Consider the following 16,590-nt stretch of genomic DNA (forward strand, 5'->3'; position numbering starts at 1 on the left):
TTAACAACCCAATGCCTCTTGAATCCAAGTGTGTTGTTCCCTAAAGTTTCTCTGGTTTACAACAACTCTCAACCATTATTATTTCATCGTACACCTAGTATACCCAATGTAACCTTGCTTTCTGCAAGTACAGCTTAGGCTGCATCACCCCCACATTGTCTGTGAACGACTGTAAGGGGCTTGTACTTCCACAAGTAGGCGTAAGGTGACCACCCCGCCATGATATTCTTCCTATTTTTCACTGGACTGACAATTTCAACTACATCAACTGTAGTCAGATGACCTGCAGGAACAGGTAAATACCCCAAAGTTTGCTCCTTCCCCTTTCAGCTTCCTCATCTCCCCTCCTCTCTGCTTTCTCTCTTTCACTTCTTTCCATAAGCCACACATTCCTGCACTCCCAATTGTTTTCAGTCATCCATTCATTGCACTCTATCAGCAACTTCTCCTATAGTCTGGATATTTGTGATAAGGTGTTTCCATCTTCTCAGCATCGAGTGCTTCTACTCTCTGTCTGCTTTGCATTGTCTGCTCCCACCTTATCTATTTCGTCTCTTAAAATTGTCAATACCACATCTGTGGTAGCCTCTTGGAGTATTAAAAACCCTGCTCCCTGTGGTTCTGACCATGATATGATTACCTACAAAAACAAACATGAAAGAGCAAACAAATCTCGAACATACCACTATTGTAACACTTCTCACTACATTACATGCCTAAATACCAACCCATATTCCTTGCTCTGCACGAAACAAACTTAAATTATGAGAACACTCAACCGTAATCCTGTCTTATTACTTATTACTATAACTTAATAACTCTTGTCTGAGTGGCTGCTCACAATAAATGCACACAGAAACAACTAAACTTAGTTTCATCTCCAGAACCACTACTCATGGTTAATAGCTTACATACTACTAGACAATGAGTCATACCCTTCGCTCATGACACCCATATTGCCCACATCAACCAAGTGGGAACTAACATTTATATCTACGTCACCTCAAAATACCCTCTGCATTCAGCTGTCACATACTGAACTTACTTGCACAACCCAATCCCTGCCAAAACCGACAGACTTGCCATGATCTCACAGTTAAACAAAAACATAACAAAAAGACTGGACTCACTGCACAATGTGTCAACAGAACTGTATGCCTTCAGAAATCAAGACATTTTCTTCATCTTTAGATGCTAGTTGTAGGCATTTTGACTGTCAACAGAGAGTACGGTGATGGGCTCGAAAGTCCCACGCCTAACACCACTCTTTGGGGTGCAGATATTATTCGGCAAGGTGAGTGGTGGTGTGGTGTGGTGTGGTGTTGTGTTGGTGTCAGGCCAGACAACCTAGAGACACATTGCTGACAGAGAGAAATCCTTCATTCAACTTCAAGTGCATATCACTTCGTTAGTAATGTGAGGCTAACACGCCTCACTCCAGTGATGCTGGCCGACATCAGTTCACAGTGGCTGCTTCCTCCCTGGTAAAGAGTTGTAAGTTTAGGCACCCTGCAATGTTGACATCAAGCTGGGCAGTGGCTGGCAGTTTGTCAGTTTGGAAGTCAGCAGTGATTTCCTTCTTCTGCTGTGACTGCATTTCTTTGCTGAATGGCCGCACTTGGCAAACAGACCCCTACATGTTCAAAGCGGAGGCAGTGGAGATTGTGCATAGGACAAGACCCACTGCCATCTGGCAGGAATCTGGCAAAAATGGCACGTCACCAGCACTGTGGCTTCAAGTCATGTGAGGAGACTCAGTGCAAGCAAGCAGCAGCTGGTCCGGCCCAGTCTCAAACCCATGGCTCAAGACGGTGATACTCAGTGCTCTCATCGTCTGGCACGGACCCCGTGGTGGTGGTGCTGGACTCTGAATAAATCTGCCTCAAAATTCATACCTATTTATAGGCTCAGAGGCACTCTGTTGCATTACTATCCAGGCTCTGATCACATAGCTCACAACAACTGGCAACATTGCCTTGCCCGCTTCAGTTATCACCAATATGCGGTGCAAGTTTTCAAATGTTTAGATGTGTGTGAATTCCTAAGGGACCAAACTGCTGAGGTCATCGGCCCCTGCTTAAATTAACTGATGCTAAGAACAACACGTACACCCATGCCCAAGGGACAACGCGAACCTCTGGTGGGAGAGGCCACGCAACACAAGTTTTCGCTGTGTACAGGTAGCCTTTACCGCAGTCCTTTAGCATATGTGTTATTCTAGCCCACATTTCACTATGCTGCACATACTGTGTAGTGCCTCGAGAATTTCGGTGTAAATTCTAGGGACACTTGGCCTTCCACCGTCTCGAACACACAATATTTTAAAAGTAAGGAAGAGAGCGTAAATGTATCTACTGCGCCACCGATTTCCAAGTGCAGGTTGGAAGTTTGTAATGAGAAGACAATAAGCGGGCCAGTCGAACGACTCCGACAAGTGTTTGCCGCAAGAGCCACAGACACTGTGTGAAAGGACATGGAGTAATTAAATGCTATTCTTCACTGTGTTAGTGAATGTGATTTTTGAAAAACAAATTGACTACAGACTTTTAACTTACTTCATGTCTTAGCTCTGAACAAAGCGAGATGCATGGGATGTCTATAAATTATTTGGCTGTTAAAACCAGGCATTGTGGTTATGTTTAATTGCATCTAATGTGTATCAGTGTATTTGACTTGCAAGAGTTTGTATGATTATATGAAACTTGTGGAAATGAAAGAACGAGAGTACCGAGTTATTTCAAGTGAGAGAGATAGTAATTTTTTTGGTTCCTCTAACCAGCATTATTTCTTCGGAGAAGAAGTTATGGAGATTGACACAGCCGCATATCCAGAGAAGAGAATTGGCTAAACGTTTCAAGTATGTCAACTGTAGTAAGAGATGTGTGAAGTTTGCAATCTGGTTTTGCACAGCTTCTCTTGTCCCCAGTTGCTACTGCTATACTTGATGATGGCTTTTTTGTAACTTCTTATTAATATCTCTAAAAGATAGATAGTGACCCTACAAAACCAACATACTGATGGGGCTGTCCTTTCCTTCCAGCCGGTTTCCATATAAGGTGTAGCTGTGAGCAAATTCTCGTAGCTGTGAACAAATTCTGGCCCTAATCTTACGTACTGAAGCCAGCTTCCAGAAGGTGAGTGAACCCTTAATAAGGATCTAGATACCATATGTAGATATCATGAGGAGTGGAGGTTACGCATGAATCCTCAGAAATCTATGACACTGGCTAGATGGTCTAATTTTCAAACTGAAGGAATTTGTACCAAGTCTCAAAATGACAAATTTGGTGGAGAATATACCGAAAACTGCTACTTTAAAATCACAGTCAAAGATGTCACGAGTTAATCCTTCAACATCAAGAATGGATTACTGCTGCAATCAGTACTGGTCCCACTCCCATACAACTAAAGTCCCAGATACAAATTGCAAAAATTCTGTCACATTAATAACATAACAACAACCACACTGACACAATACAACTATGAGTGGGGCAAGTGAATCCTTAATAAGGATCTAGATACCATGTGTAAATATCATGAGGTGTGGAGGTTATGCACGAATCCTCAGAAAACTTAAGTATTGTTATAAATATTTTAGCATACAATCACTAATGTTATGAACATAATCCTCAATGATGTATTTTGGATGTCAAGCTTTCATCATCTGGTTAAGCTAATCCTGCATAGTAAAGGACTTCAAAAGAACACACATTCAAAATATAAAAAATGGTAACACCGTATTCTCTGCTCTGCTTATCCATGTTATTACCCATCCACCAAAGCATTCCATCTGCAAAGCACTAAACACTGATCATATCAGCTGCCTCTACATGCACCGCTAGTTCATAAACATATGTATGGCTCTGACAGACTGCACTGGACCATCAGCCGCTCCATAACATTCTAAAGATGTTACAAAGGTCATGGAGAGAGACACCATACCAACAATTACCTGTGCAAAATTGTTCACATTATTGTACTAGCACCAAACTTAAAAAGATCCAAAAAATTATTGAAGAAGAAATTACTATTATTGTCAGTTTGTATACTAGGACTTTATTAAACTTAACCCAGTGGATTAATAAATTAACAAAATCATCAATTTTTTAAAATAAACCAACTCGATGGATTGCTATTTCAGGTTCCTCAGAAAGGTCGATTTTCTTTCTTTTCTTATCTATATTTATCACCTCTAAATCTTCTTCTATGCCTTTCAGTGGATGACTGGTCTCATATTTATATTTGGAAGCCAGTCTGCTGTAGTTGCCCAGTCTAGAAGCACCTACATAGACCCTGTATCTTGTCGAAAATTTCCTACCTGTTTGCCCTACATATTTCACTTCACACAATGCACACTTTGCGCTAGATGTTTCACTTCACACAGTGCACATTGTATTTTATAAACAACTGTCTCTTCAAATTTACCTATCCTGTAGCCAACTCCCTACTTCAAACTATATCTCATTAAGTTTTTTGCTGCGAACACCATCCGAATACTGTATGACTGAAAAATGTTCACCAGTTTCTGTGAAATTTTGCCAAAATATGGTATAGTGACAATCTTATCACTCATTATATCTTCTTCGCATTTCTTCTTGAATGTATCGATAAGATGATGTAGCACCGTTATTTTATAATCATTATTTACTGCCACCTTTTTAGATAGAAAAGGTTGACAATGTTATAAAACTGAAGTATGCCTGTTTCCATCTGAGCAACCAAACAGTAAGTAGAAAACTAAATGTACTCTTATGTGGTAAAAGGTAAAACACAATCACTTCACAAAATATCTTTGAGTATACACAGATCACTCCCACACCTTTAAAAAGCACTTCGAAACCGCACAACGAAAACTGAAAACCCGATACATCTTCATTGGAAAAATTGCTGGAACAAACTGGGGAGCATATGCAAAGACAAAGTGCATAGCAGCACGAGTACTGGTTTACTCTGTTGCTGATTATTTCTTTCCTGCATGAAGTAGAAGCTATTATGTTGAAAAGATAGATGCACACCTTACTTAAACAATGAGGCTAATGTCTGGACACTCAAATGTAAGTTAATGCAGATAAGTAGGTAAAACAAACCCATGATGTTCAGATACAGCATTAGTAGTGTCCTGCTTGACACAGTCACATTATTTAAATATATGGGTATCATATTACAAAGTGATATGAAATGGAACAAGCATGTGGCGATTGTAATAGGAAAGGTGAATGATCGACTTCGATATATTGAGAGAATTCTACAATAGTGTGGTTCATCTGTAAACGATACAACATAACGGATGCTAGTGCGACATACTCTTGAGTACTGCTTGAATGTTTGAGATCCATACCAGGTTTGATTGAAGGAATACATCAAAGCAATTCTGAAGTGGGCTGCTAGACTTGTTGCTAGTAGGTTCGATCAACATGTAAGTGTTATGGACGTGCTTCAAGAACTCAAACGTGAATCCCTGGAGGGAAGCTGGCATTCTTTTCGAGGAACACTACTGAGAAAGTTTAGCAACCCATCATTTGAAGCTGACTGCAGGACAAATTCTGTTGCCTCCAACATAATTTGCACGCAAGGATGACGAATATAAGATATGGGAAATTAGGGCTCATACAGAGGCATACAGACAAGTCTGTGTATACTCCTCTATTTGTGAGTGGAACAGGAGAGGAAATGACCAGCAGTGGTACAGCATACTATCTGCCACGTGCTGTGAGGCAGATTGCAGAGTATCAATGTACATGTAGATGTAGAAAACCAACCCTCTTCCACAGCTATCCGTTTTCTTTAATATTGTCCCTCTGCTCTTTAAGCAACAACTACTGAGGAGAGTGGATGTGCCCATAAATAATACATTGAGCTCCTTACCCCACAACAGGTTCAAATCTAGGAAACCTACCTGGAACCACATTCCATTCAACTATGACTTGAAAGAACAATGGAGATCCTAATGAGCATCCTTTCAGAACCACAATGACACATCCTACACAGATCCAAAGAAACGTTTTCTAGGAATGAATTTGCCTGAGACAAAATGCAGCCACCTGAGCAAAATCAGAATAGTGCATGCTACAATGAAAGCTATGGTTTTTAAGAGTAAAATGGCTGAAAATTCTCAGTATGACTATGATGCTCCAGAACAGTATAGCACATAGTGACACAGTGCCCACAAAGGAAATTCCAAGTGACTTGGAGCAGTCTCCTAGCAACAAGTGAGACAACTGAATGGCTGAACTCATTGGAAACCACACTGTAGGAGACACACAGAAAAATGAAGTGCTACAAAAACTAGATTATAATTAATTGTTAAACACTGAATCAGATTCATAATAATTTATAATATATGGTTTTTTTTGTCAATGCTGTATATTTGCAGTAAATAAATGATTTATATCTCAATGTAAGAAACTGATTATCTCTGTAGGGTCATATGATAAACAAATAAACATAGTCAGCTGAAGCTTTCAGTTCCAACAATCAGACTGCAGATGTGCGTATATTGTGAGTGCCTCACTGGGACTCTCCAACTGACGAGTACCAGTATGTATGGCTGTGTGAAGAAGCTGACCTGCAACTTAGTTTGCTGTGAACAACACCTGTTCCTTTCCTTTTAAACAAATCATGTAACAATGGCTTGATAATAAGTTGAAACTGGCCGGCCGGTGTGGCCGTGCGGTTCTAGGCACTTCAGTCTGGACCCGCGTGACCGCTACGGCCGCAGGTTCGAATCCTGCCTCGGGAATGGATGTGTGTGATGTCCTTAGGTTAGTTCGGTTTAAGTAGTTATGAGTTCTAGGGGACTGATGACCATAGATGTTAAGTCCCATAGTGCTCAGAGCCATTTGAACCATTTTTTAAGTTGAAACTGGTGACAATATCCCTGGTGTGACTTAAGGATGAAATACATAATTTTAAAAAAGGAACAACCCTATTCTCAGCACAAATCTTAAGTGAGTTGTTGTTATAATTTAATTATGCAGCTTAATGTAACAAGAACTCCAAGAATTTAATTTTGTGTTAAAATTCTAATTCACCTACTACAAACTCCCAAAGTTATTTATGGACATAAAAGACGGGAAAAGATCATTAACCACACATATGAATCAATAATTTGGGACAATGGATTCCTTAGGCAAAGTTGTGTACAGCAGACACTAAACAAAAACTGGACAGTAAGTTCCTTGCTGGAAAGTTTTTTTCAATATTGTTCCTGACAGTAGAAGTCAAATAATTCACATTAGACAGTAAGCAGCCACAAGGCACCTTCATCTGTATTACAGTTGACTGTCAATAATTGAAAGTTCAAGGCTCTTCAGAGAAATTCAGAACAACTGCTTTAATGCATGTCTGACTGAATCAAGAAAAAGTCAAAACAACTACAGTTTTTTTATATATATATATATATATAGAGGGAAACATTCCACGTGGGAAAAATATATCTAAAAAGAAAGATGATGAAACTTACCAAACAAAAGCGCTGGCAGGTCGATAGACACACAAACAAACACCAACATACACACAAAATTCTAGCTTTCACAACCAATGGTTGCCTCGTCAGGAAAGAGGGAAGGAGAAGGAAAGACAAAAGGATATGGGTTTTAAGGGAGAGGGTAAGGAGTCATTCCAATCCCGGGAGCGGAAAGACTTACCTTAGGGGGAAAAAAGGACAGGTATACACTCGCACACACACACATATCCATCCACACATACACAGACACAAGCAGACATTTGTAAAGGCCATGTCTGCTTGTGTCTGTGTATGTGTGGATGGATATGTGTGTGTGTGCGAGTGTATACCTGTCCTTTTCTCCCCCTAAGGTAAGTCTTTCCGCTCCCGGAATTGGAATGACTCCTTACCCTCTCCCTTAAAACCCATATCCTTTTGTCTTTCCTTCTCCTTCCCTCTTTCCTGACGAGGCAACCATTGGTTGCGAAAGCTAGAATTTTGTGTGTATGTTGGTGTTTGTTTGTGTGTCTATCGACCTGCCAGCGCTTTTGTTTGGTAAGTTTCATCATCTTTCTTTTTATATATATATATATATATATATATATATATATATATATATATATATATATATATATAATGGAAGGAAACATTCCACGTGGTCTTTAAATATGTCTGCTTGTGTCTGTATGTGTGGATGGATATGTGCGTATGTGCTAGTGTATACCTGTCCTTTTTTCCCCCTAAGGTAAGTCTTTCCGCTCCCGGGATTGGAGTGACTCCTTACCCTCTCCCTTAAAACCCACTTCCTTTCGTCTTCCCCTCTCCTTCCCTCTTTCCTGATGAGGCAACAGTTTGTTGCGAAAGCTTGAATTTTGTGTGTATGTTTATGTTTGTTTGTGTATCTATCGACCTGCCAGCGCTTTTGTTCGGTAAGTCACCTCATCATTCAATTTTAAGGCAAATACAAATTTCCCAGAAAAGTCAAAATTTTAATGTTAGTCAGAACACTGCAGACTCCTTGATTGTCAAAATGTGCAAAATCATAAAATGTCACACTTCCTCGAAAATGAAGAAGGTCCCATGTATCATGAAAATCTGAGTCCATTTCTCCACCCTCCTACCGTTGCAGGCGATTCTGTGCCTCTTTCATGAACCCACATTTCTTGAGGCAATACCTCAATTGAGGTATTCTTCCATGTTTTATTAGCCAAAGTCATTGCTGCCAAAAATGTTAGGTTGGGTCTCTCAGTATCTTCAGATTTTCCAGCATAATTGTCACATCATCTTTGGCAAAGAAAGTTTTAAGATTCTGAACTACTCATGGGGTGAAACAGTTGTAATTTTGAAGTGACATTGGCAGGGGAAAATGAAGCCTTACATTATCCAGTATTAATGAATGTTATAAACTGTGCAACATCCAGAGAGAGCAATTTTTTTTAAAATTTTGTTCCTTCATGTTTCTGTCCACACTCAACAGTTACACACAATGTCTTTTTGTTGAAGTAGTAAGGCATGGGAAATGCTCTGAGAACCTTAAAATATCCACAGTTTACCCTTTATGCTATCAAAAGGGTTTTCTTTTCTGAGGCCTGTCCATGTTCAAGCCCAAAAACTGTGATAATCTTCCTTTGCTACATCCCCACCCCCCACGCAAGAGTTTTCTTACTTTTAAAAGTCAATGTTCAGTAGGGAAATCACTTGGAAAAATGATCTCACTTTAAAATTGTTGAACATGTCTCATGGATCTTAATTTGCCACCAGTCTTCCTACTCCAAGCCAAAGAAACTTCATCATCAATACTCACACTTTATTAAAATAGTGTTACGTCTTCTTTAAAAATTAGTGAGCCATCCCTCACTAACAGTAAAGCCTACAATTCCAGAATAACCATGTATGACTTAGCCTTTTACTTAAGCATATAAGCTCAGACAGATATATTTTGTTCTCCACATTTAATTACCCATTTAACAAGTGATGACCACAGGTGGCTAGGCTACACATCTTGGTATGGAATGGGCGGCAGCCTTTAAGTGGAGGTATTGCTGGTGGTTAGTAGGTTTGATACGGACGGAGGTACTGATGTAGCCATCTTTGAGGTGGAGGTCAATGTCTAGGAAGGTTGCTTGTTGGGTTGAGTAGGACAAGGTGAACCAAGTGGGGATGGGGGGGAGGGGGGGGGGGAATTGTTGAGATTCTGGAGGAATGTGGATAGGGTGTCCTTACCTTTGATCCAGACAGCACTTCGACAGCTGCCACCCATTTCCTACCAAGAAGTCCCTTCCATATAGCCTAACCACCCACGGTTGTCACATCTGCAGTGACAAGTAGTCCCTCGTGAAATATACCAGTGGTCTCACTTAAACCTTCACTGACCATAATTATCCTCACAACCTTGTACAAAAACAAATCTCCCGTGCCTTATCTTTCCAGTCTCCCACCACCTCCCAAAGTCCCCCCGGATGGGCACAGATGAGCATTTCCATCATAACTCAGTACCACCCAGGACAGGAACAACTGAATTACATTCTCCACCAGAGTTTTAATTACCTCTCGTCATGGCCTGAAATGAGAAATGTCCTGCACAATATCCTTGCCACCCTTCCCACAGTGGTATTCCGCCGCCTACCAAACCTACATAATATCCTCACCCATCCTTACACAAACCCTGCTCCCAATCCCTTACCTCATGGCTCATACCCTGTAATAGGCCTAGATGCAACACCTGTCCCATGATTCTCCCACCAACACCTACTCCAGTTTGGTCACTAACGTCACCTATCCCTTCAAAGGCAGTGCTACCTGTGAAACCAGTCATGTGGTCTACAAGCTAAGCTGCAAATTTGGTTTCAGTTGCCTGAGACTGCAATAGTGTGAGTGAGGGGTGTGTGTGTGTGTGTGTGTGTGTGTGTGTGTGTGTGTGTGTGTGTGTGTGTGTGTGTGTGTGAGAGAGAGAGAGAGAGAGAGAGAGAGAGAGAGAGAGAGAGCATATGTTTGTTTATGGTTGATGAAGGCCTTAATGGCCAAAAACCATAACTGCGAAAGTCTTTTTGTTGTGCCTATCTGCGACTCAGCATCTTCCCTATACGGTGAGTAGCAACTTTCCTTCTCACAATATTGTTAGGAATAATAAAGAGGTTATTTAAGAAATTATTTACACGGAAGTATAAAGAATAACATAAAATCCTTCTGTCAATATTAATAATAATTTTGTAATGAACTGACATGACAAATTATTAATAATCAGCAATGATTTTACAAGCAACAAATCAATGTGTATTTCATTAGTTATTTTTTGTATATGTAAAACATCTACTCACCTAGTGGTGGCAGGAAAAAGCACATTTAAAAGTTAAATAAATGTGTATGCTTCTGGAGCCATTGTTTCCTTCTTCTGCCAGAAGGGTTGAAGGGAAAGGAAGAGGGATGAAGCAAAAGGACTAGTGAGGTTTAGGATATGGGGAAAATCAAGAAAAACCATCAGGAACACAGTCTCAGGAGAGACTTACTGGGTAGGACTTAAGACTGATTGTTGAGGACTGCACCAGATGGATTTGAAAATCTGAGAGCTTAAAGGTGGATGATAGGGTAATAAATAAGACAGAAATTACTGACAAGACATTGTGCAAGAGTTTAAAAAAGCAAAAAGCTACTTGCATAGTGTGTAGCAGAGGTGGGTGGAAGTTGGAGGGTTGAAAAGGGGGGGGGGGGGGGGGGAGATGAAGAGGAATGTACAGGTCAGAAAATAAAAGATATAGAAAACTAAAAGGCAATGAAGATAGGATTAGCTACTGAGAAGAAATATTGAGACTGAGGAAGTTAAAGACAATAATAAACATAAAATAAGGCCAGGTGAGTGACAATAACCAAGGACATGTTACAGTGCCAGTATCTCCTCGGTCTCATCATTTTTTCTCAGTGACTGATCCTTTCTTTATGCCCTTTTATTTCTTTTAGTCTTGTTTATTACCCTATCTTCCACCTTTAGGCCCTTAGGTTTTCAAATCTCATCCCATGCAATCCCCTTTCCCTTATCATCTCATCCAGTAAGTCTCCAATGATCTGGGGTTTTGGGTTACTTTGCCTAACTCTCCCTATTTCCTAAAACTTACCAGTCCTTTTCTTTAGCCGCTCTTCCTTTCCCTTCAACCTTTCTGTCAGAAGATGGAGCCAATGGCTCTGAAAGCTTGCACATTTCTTTAACATATCTCCTGCTGCCACTTGGTTTTAGATTTTTACATATCCAATTATATTATGTTTTCAAAAATGGATTATTTTTGTTTATATATTGATTATTTTTTTATATTTACAAACTAATGTACTTTCAAACATTAAGATTAAGATTCAGACACTCAAAAACACTATGTAAAGTTAATAATTCTTTGTAAATTAATAGTTTCAACTGCATTTGAACTTGTTAACAGTAACATATACCTCTGTGTTATTAAAAATTTTATAAATAGTTAATCTACATGTAACTGTGAGGGTAGCATTTGAGAGCCAGTATTTGATGAACTACTTTTTTTTGTCATCAGTCTTCTGACTGGTTTGGTGCGGCCCACCACAAATTCCTCTCCAGAGTAGCACTGGTAACCTACATCTTCAATTATTTGGTGTTTGTATTCCAATCTCTGTCTTCTTCTACATTTTTTGCCCCCTACAGTTTCTTCTAGTACCATGGAATTCATTCCCTCATGTCTTAACAGATATCCTATCATCCTGTCCCTTCTCCTTATCAGTGTTTTCCACATATGCCTTTCCACTTTGATTCTGCGCAGAACCTCCTCATTCCTCACCTTATCAGTCCACCTAATTTTCAACATTCATCTGTAGCATCACATTTCAAATGCTTCGATTCTCTTCTGTTCCAGTTTTCTCACAGTTCATGTTTCACTGCCATACAATGCTGTACTCCAGACATATGTTCTTAGAAATTTCTTCCTCAAATTAAGGCCTATGTTTGATACTAGTAGACTTCTCTTGGCCAGGAATGCCCTTTTTGCCACTGCTAGGCTGGTTTTGATGTTCTCTCCTTCCTCCGTCCATCACTGGTTGTTTTACTGCCTGGGTATCAGAATCCCTTACCTTCATCTACTGCAAGACCATCAATCCTGATGTTAAATTTCTTGCTATTCTCATTTCTGCTGCATCAAATTGTATCATTAATATCCTTTCACCTTGAATTTTAATTCCACTCCTGAACCTTTCATTGCCATTGTTTCTTCTTCAATGTACAGTTGGAACAGTAGGGGGGAAAGACTACATCCCTGTCTTAACCCTTTTAATCTGAGCACTATGTCCTTGATCGTCCACTATTATTATTCCCTCTTGGCTCTTGTACATCTTGTTTATTATCTGTCTGTCCATATAGCTTACCCCCTTTCTTTCTCAGAATTTCGAACATCTTGCACCATTTTACATTGTTGAATGCTTTTTCCAGGTCGACAAATTCTATGAACATGTCTTGATTTTTCTTTAGTCTTACTTCCATTAGCAACCCCAATGTCAGAATTGGCTCTCTCATGCCTTTACCTTTTCTAAACCCACACTGATCATCATCAAGCACATCCTCAATTTTCTGTTCCATTCTTCTGTATATTATTCTTGTCAGCAACTTTTTAAGCTGATTGTGCGATAATTCTCACACTTCTCAGCTCCTGCAGTCTTTGGAATTGTATGGATGATAATTTTTCGAAAGTCAGATGGTATGTCACCAGACTCGTACATTCTACACACCAACATGAATAGTCGTTTTGTTGCCACTTCCCCCAATGATTTTAGAAATTCTGATGGAATATTATCTGTCCCTTCTGCCTTATTTGATTTTAAGTCCTCCAAAGCTCTTTTAAAGTCTGATCCTAATACTGGGTCCCAAATCTCTTCTAAATCGACTCCTGTTTACTATTCTATCACATTATACAAATCTTCCCCCTCATAGAGGCTTTCAATGTATTGTTTCCACCTATCCATTCTCTCCTCTGCATTTAGCAGTGGAATTCCTGTTGCACTCTTAATGTTACCACACTTGCTTTTAATGCCACCAAAGGTTGTTTTGACTTTCCTGTATCCTGAGTCTATCCTTTTGACAAGCATTTTTTTTTATTTCTTCACATTTTTCATGCAGCCATTTCATCTTAGCTTCCCAGCATTTCCTATTTATTTCATTCCTTTAGCGACTTGTATTTCTGTATTCCTGAGTTTCCCGGAACATTTATGTACTTCCTCCTTTCATCGATCAAATGAAGTATATCTTCTGTTACCCATGGTTTCTTCACAGTTACCTTCTTTGTACCTATGTTTTTCTTTCCAGCTTCTGTGATGGCCATTTTTAGAGATGTTGAAGAGTCAACTGTACTGCATACTGAGCTATTCCTTATTGCTATAGCCTTAGAGAACTTCAAACATATCTTGTCATTCCTTAGTACTTCCGTATCCCACTTCGTTGCATACTGATTCTTCCTGACTAATGTCTTAAACTTCAGCCTACTCTTCATCACCACTACATTGTGATCCGAGTCTATATCTGGTGCTGGGTACACCTTACAATCCAGTATCTGATTTCAGAGTATCTGTCTGACCATGATGTAATCTAACTGAAAACTTCCCATATCACCCAGCCTTTTCCAAGTATACTTCCTGTGCTTGAGTCTTTCTCATCTCTCATTCCTTGCCCCAAGTCCATTTTCTCCTGTAACCTTTTCTTCTACTCCTTCACCTACAACTGCACTCCAGTCTCGCAAGACTATTAGATTTTCACCTCCCTTTATGAACTGTATCACTGCTTCAATATTCTCATATACTTTATCTCTTCGTCTTCAGCTTGCGACGTCAGCATATATACCTGAACTATTGTTGTCAGTGTTGGTTTGCTGTCGATTCTCATAAGAACAACCCTATTGCTGAACTGTTCACAGCAACACACTCTCTGCCCTACCTTCCTATTCATAAAGAATCCTACTCCCGTTTTTCCTTTTTCTGCTGCTGTTGATATTACCCTATACTAAACTGGTCAGAAATCCTCATCATCTTTCCATTTCACTGACCCCTACTAGATCTAGATTGAGCCTCTGCAATTCCCTTTTCAGATTTTCTAGTTTCCCTACTATGTTCAAGCTTTTCACATTCCACACCCCGATTCGTAGAACGTTATCCTTTAGTAGCTTATTCAATCTTTTTCTCATGGTCACCTCCCCCTTGGCATTCCCCTACCGGAGATCCGAATGGGGGACTATTCTGTAATATTTTGCCAATGGAGAGATCATCATGACACTTTTCAATTAGAGGCCCCATGTCCTGTGGATACACGTTACGTGTCTTTAATGGAGTTGTTTCCACTGCCTTCTGCATCCGCATGCCGTTGATCACTGCTGATTCTTCCGCCTTTAAGGACAGTTTCCCACCCCTAGGACAAGAGAGTGCCCTGAACCTCTGTCCACTCCTCTGCCCTTTTTGACAAGGCCGTTGGCAGAATGAGGGTGACTTCTTATGCCAGAAGTCTTCAGTCGCCAATGCTGATTATTAATCAAAATTTAAGCAGTGGCTGGATTCCAACCCAGGACCGAGGACATTTTGATTACTAATCAAAGATGCTACCCCTGGACCACAGATAAACTTAATATTGTATTAACATGACACATTTAAGACTGGAATTTGCTCAAGCTGATATGTGAGACAGTGTCAGTGACTAAAGATATTTGTGGCTGTCTTGTGCCTGGAAAAAAAAAGAGAAACTATGAGAAAGGAGTATCAGGTTTTCACTACGTGATAAAAACCCTGACCCAGTTAACCGTACATTGAAGCACAATATGTGCATATTTTCATTATTGTTCTAATAAAGTCCATCATTGCTGGCGCATGGTGATTTGTATTGGGTTATCTTGCCAAGAAAAATCACCTGTAAAATTAATTCTGTGAAAATACTTAATTTTTGGTAATGTAAAGGTGAAATGAGATTACGATGGGCTGGGCAGCTGATTGATTTATCGAAGTTTGAAATAGCAAGAGTCAACTATACACTATTTACAAACTCGATGAAGTATCAAGTAAATATATTCTGTTTCGATATATCCCTTTTTGAAGACAATTTTTTGTTTGTCTGTTTATGTTTTTTTTCCCCTTCAAGTAATACTGAAAAATGAGTCACATTTACAAATAACCTTGTTACTAAGGTTTTTGATGAAGTCAATCTTAACAGAGACAGAGCTGGTTTGGAGTTTAATGCCCACTGATAAGAGGATCATTAGAAGTGGAGTATAGGCTCATTTTGGTAATGGTTAGAAAAAGAATCACCCATCATAGCATTTGCACATAGAATTATACAAGTAGATCACGAAAAATCTCCATTAGGACGAAAAGACTGGAGAGCATAGTTGAGTGCTCCTGACAAGCATGGCCAATAACGTACCACTAAACACCAAGCATAGCAACTATAATACAAAAGAGCATCTCATATACCAGTGCAAAGAGCACCGCTCAGAAAATGAAAACAGGTCAAATTCAAGTCCTGTCAGCACATTGTTTTAATTTGCTAAGACGTTTCTCAATAGCAAACTTTATGCTGCAAAGTGAAAGATTTATTCTGATATTTCATAAATATCGGTAAGAATAAACAACATAGTCACACATTACATTCCTATGATACCCAATATCAAACTGCAGTGTAGCCTATGTAATGCAACAGTGATCTCTGTAACCCAGACCAATATTTACAAAAATTTTAATCTATGTGCAATGACACTTAGAGCCATATAACATATTAAATCTCATATCAAATATCAATCTTTTCCAGAAAATTATTATACATACATTTATTCTGCCAATCTCTTTCTTGCTCTGGAGGTTTACAGTCCCTCTGAGTGCTTTAACCATGAAAACTTCTTCAATGCCTACTAGTTCCCCTACACGCCGCATGCTCGTTGGGAGCTGCTCCCAGAGTGTCATTACCTGTACAATCATATTTATAAAGCATTTATCACATTACAAGACAAAACACAACCAATGAAAAACCTGTGCAGTACCTGAAACCAGTCTAAATTCCCCCATTGTGCGGCTATGTTCAGCGGAGTTACCTAGAACAGAAATTGAAAAGAAAGTGAGAGTAATGAATGCATGACACAAACTACGTAGATCATCTACAGAAAAGTAAGTAC

General features: G+C 39.6%; 1 protein-coding gene across 2 annotated transcripts in view; it reads right to left on the reverse strand.

Annotated features, from left to right (window-relative positions):
• LOC124593590 (DNA polymerase theta) overlaps positions 1–16,590 on the reverse strand; it is a 338,073-nt gene that overhangs the window by 167,349 nt on the left and 154,134 nt on the right. For both annotated transcript variants that reach the window (XM_047131990.1, XM_047132069.1), the window contains 2 exons: positions 16,459–16,509; positions 16,247–16,384 (listed from right to left, as the gene is read on the reverse strand). In XM_047131990.1, the coding sequence (XP_046987946.1) occupies positions 16,247–16,384; positions 16,459–16,509 (189 nt within the window). The remainder of the gene's footprint in view (positions 1–16,246; positions 16,385–16,458; positions 16,510–16,590) is intronic.

Source organism: Schistocerca americana, chromosome 1 (assembly GCF_021461395.2).
Source record: "Schistocerca americana isolate TAMUIC-IGC-003095 chromosome 1, iqSchAmer2.1, whole genome shotgun sequence".
Classification (NCBI taxonomy): Eukaryota; Metazoa; Arthropoda; class Insecta; order Orthoptera; family Acrididae; genus Schistocerca; species Schistocerca americana.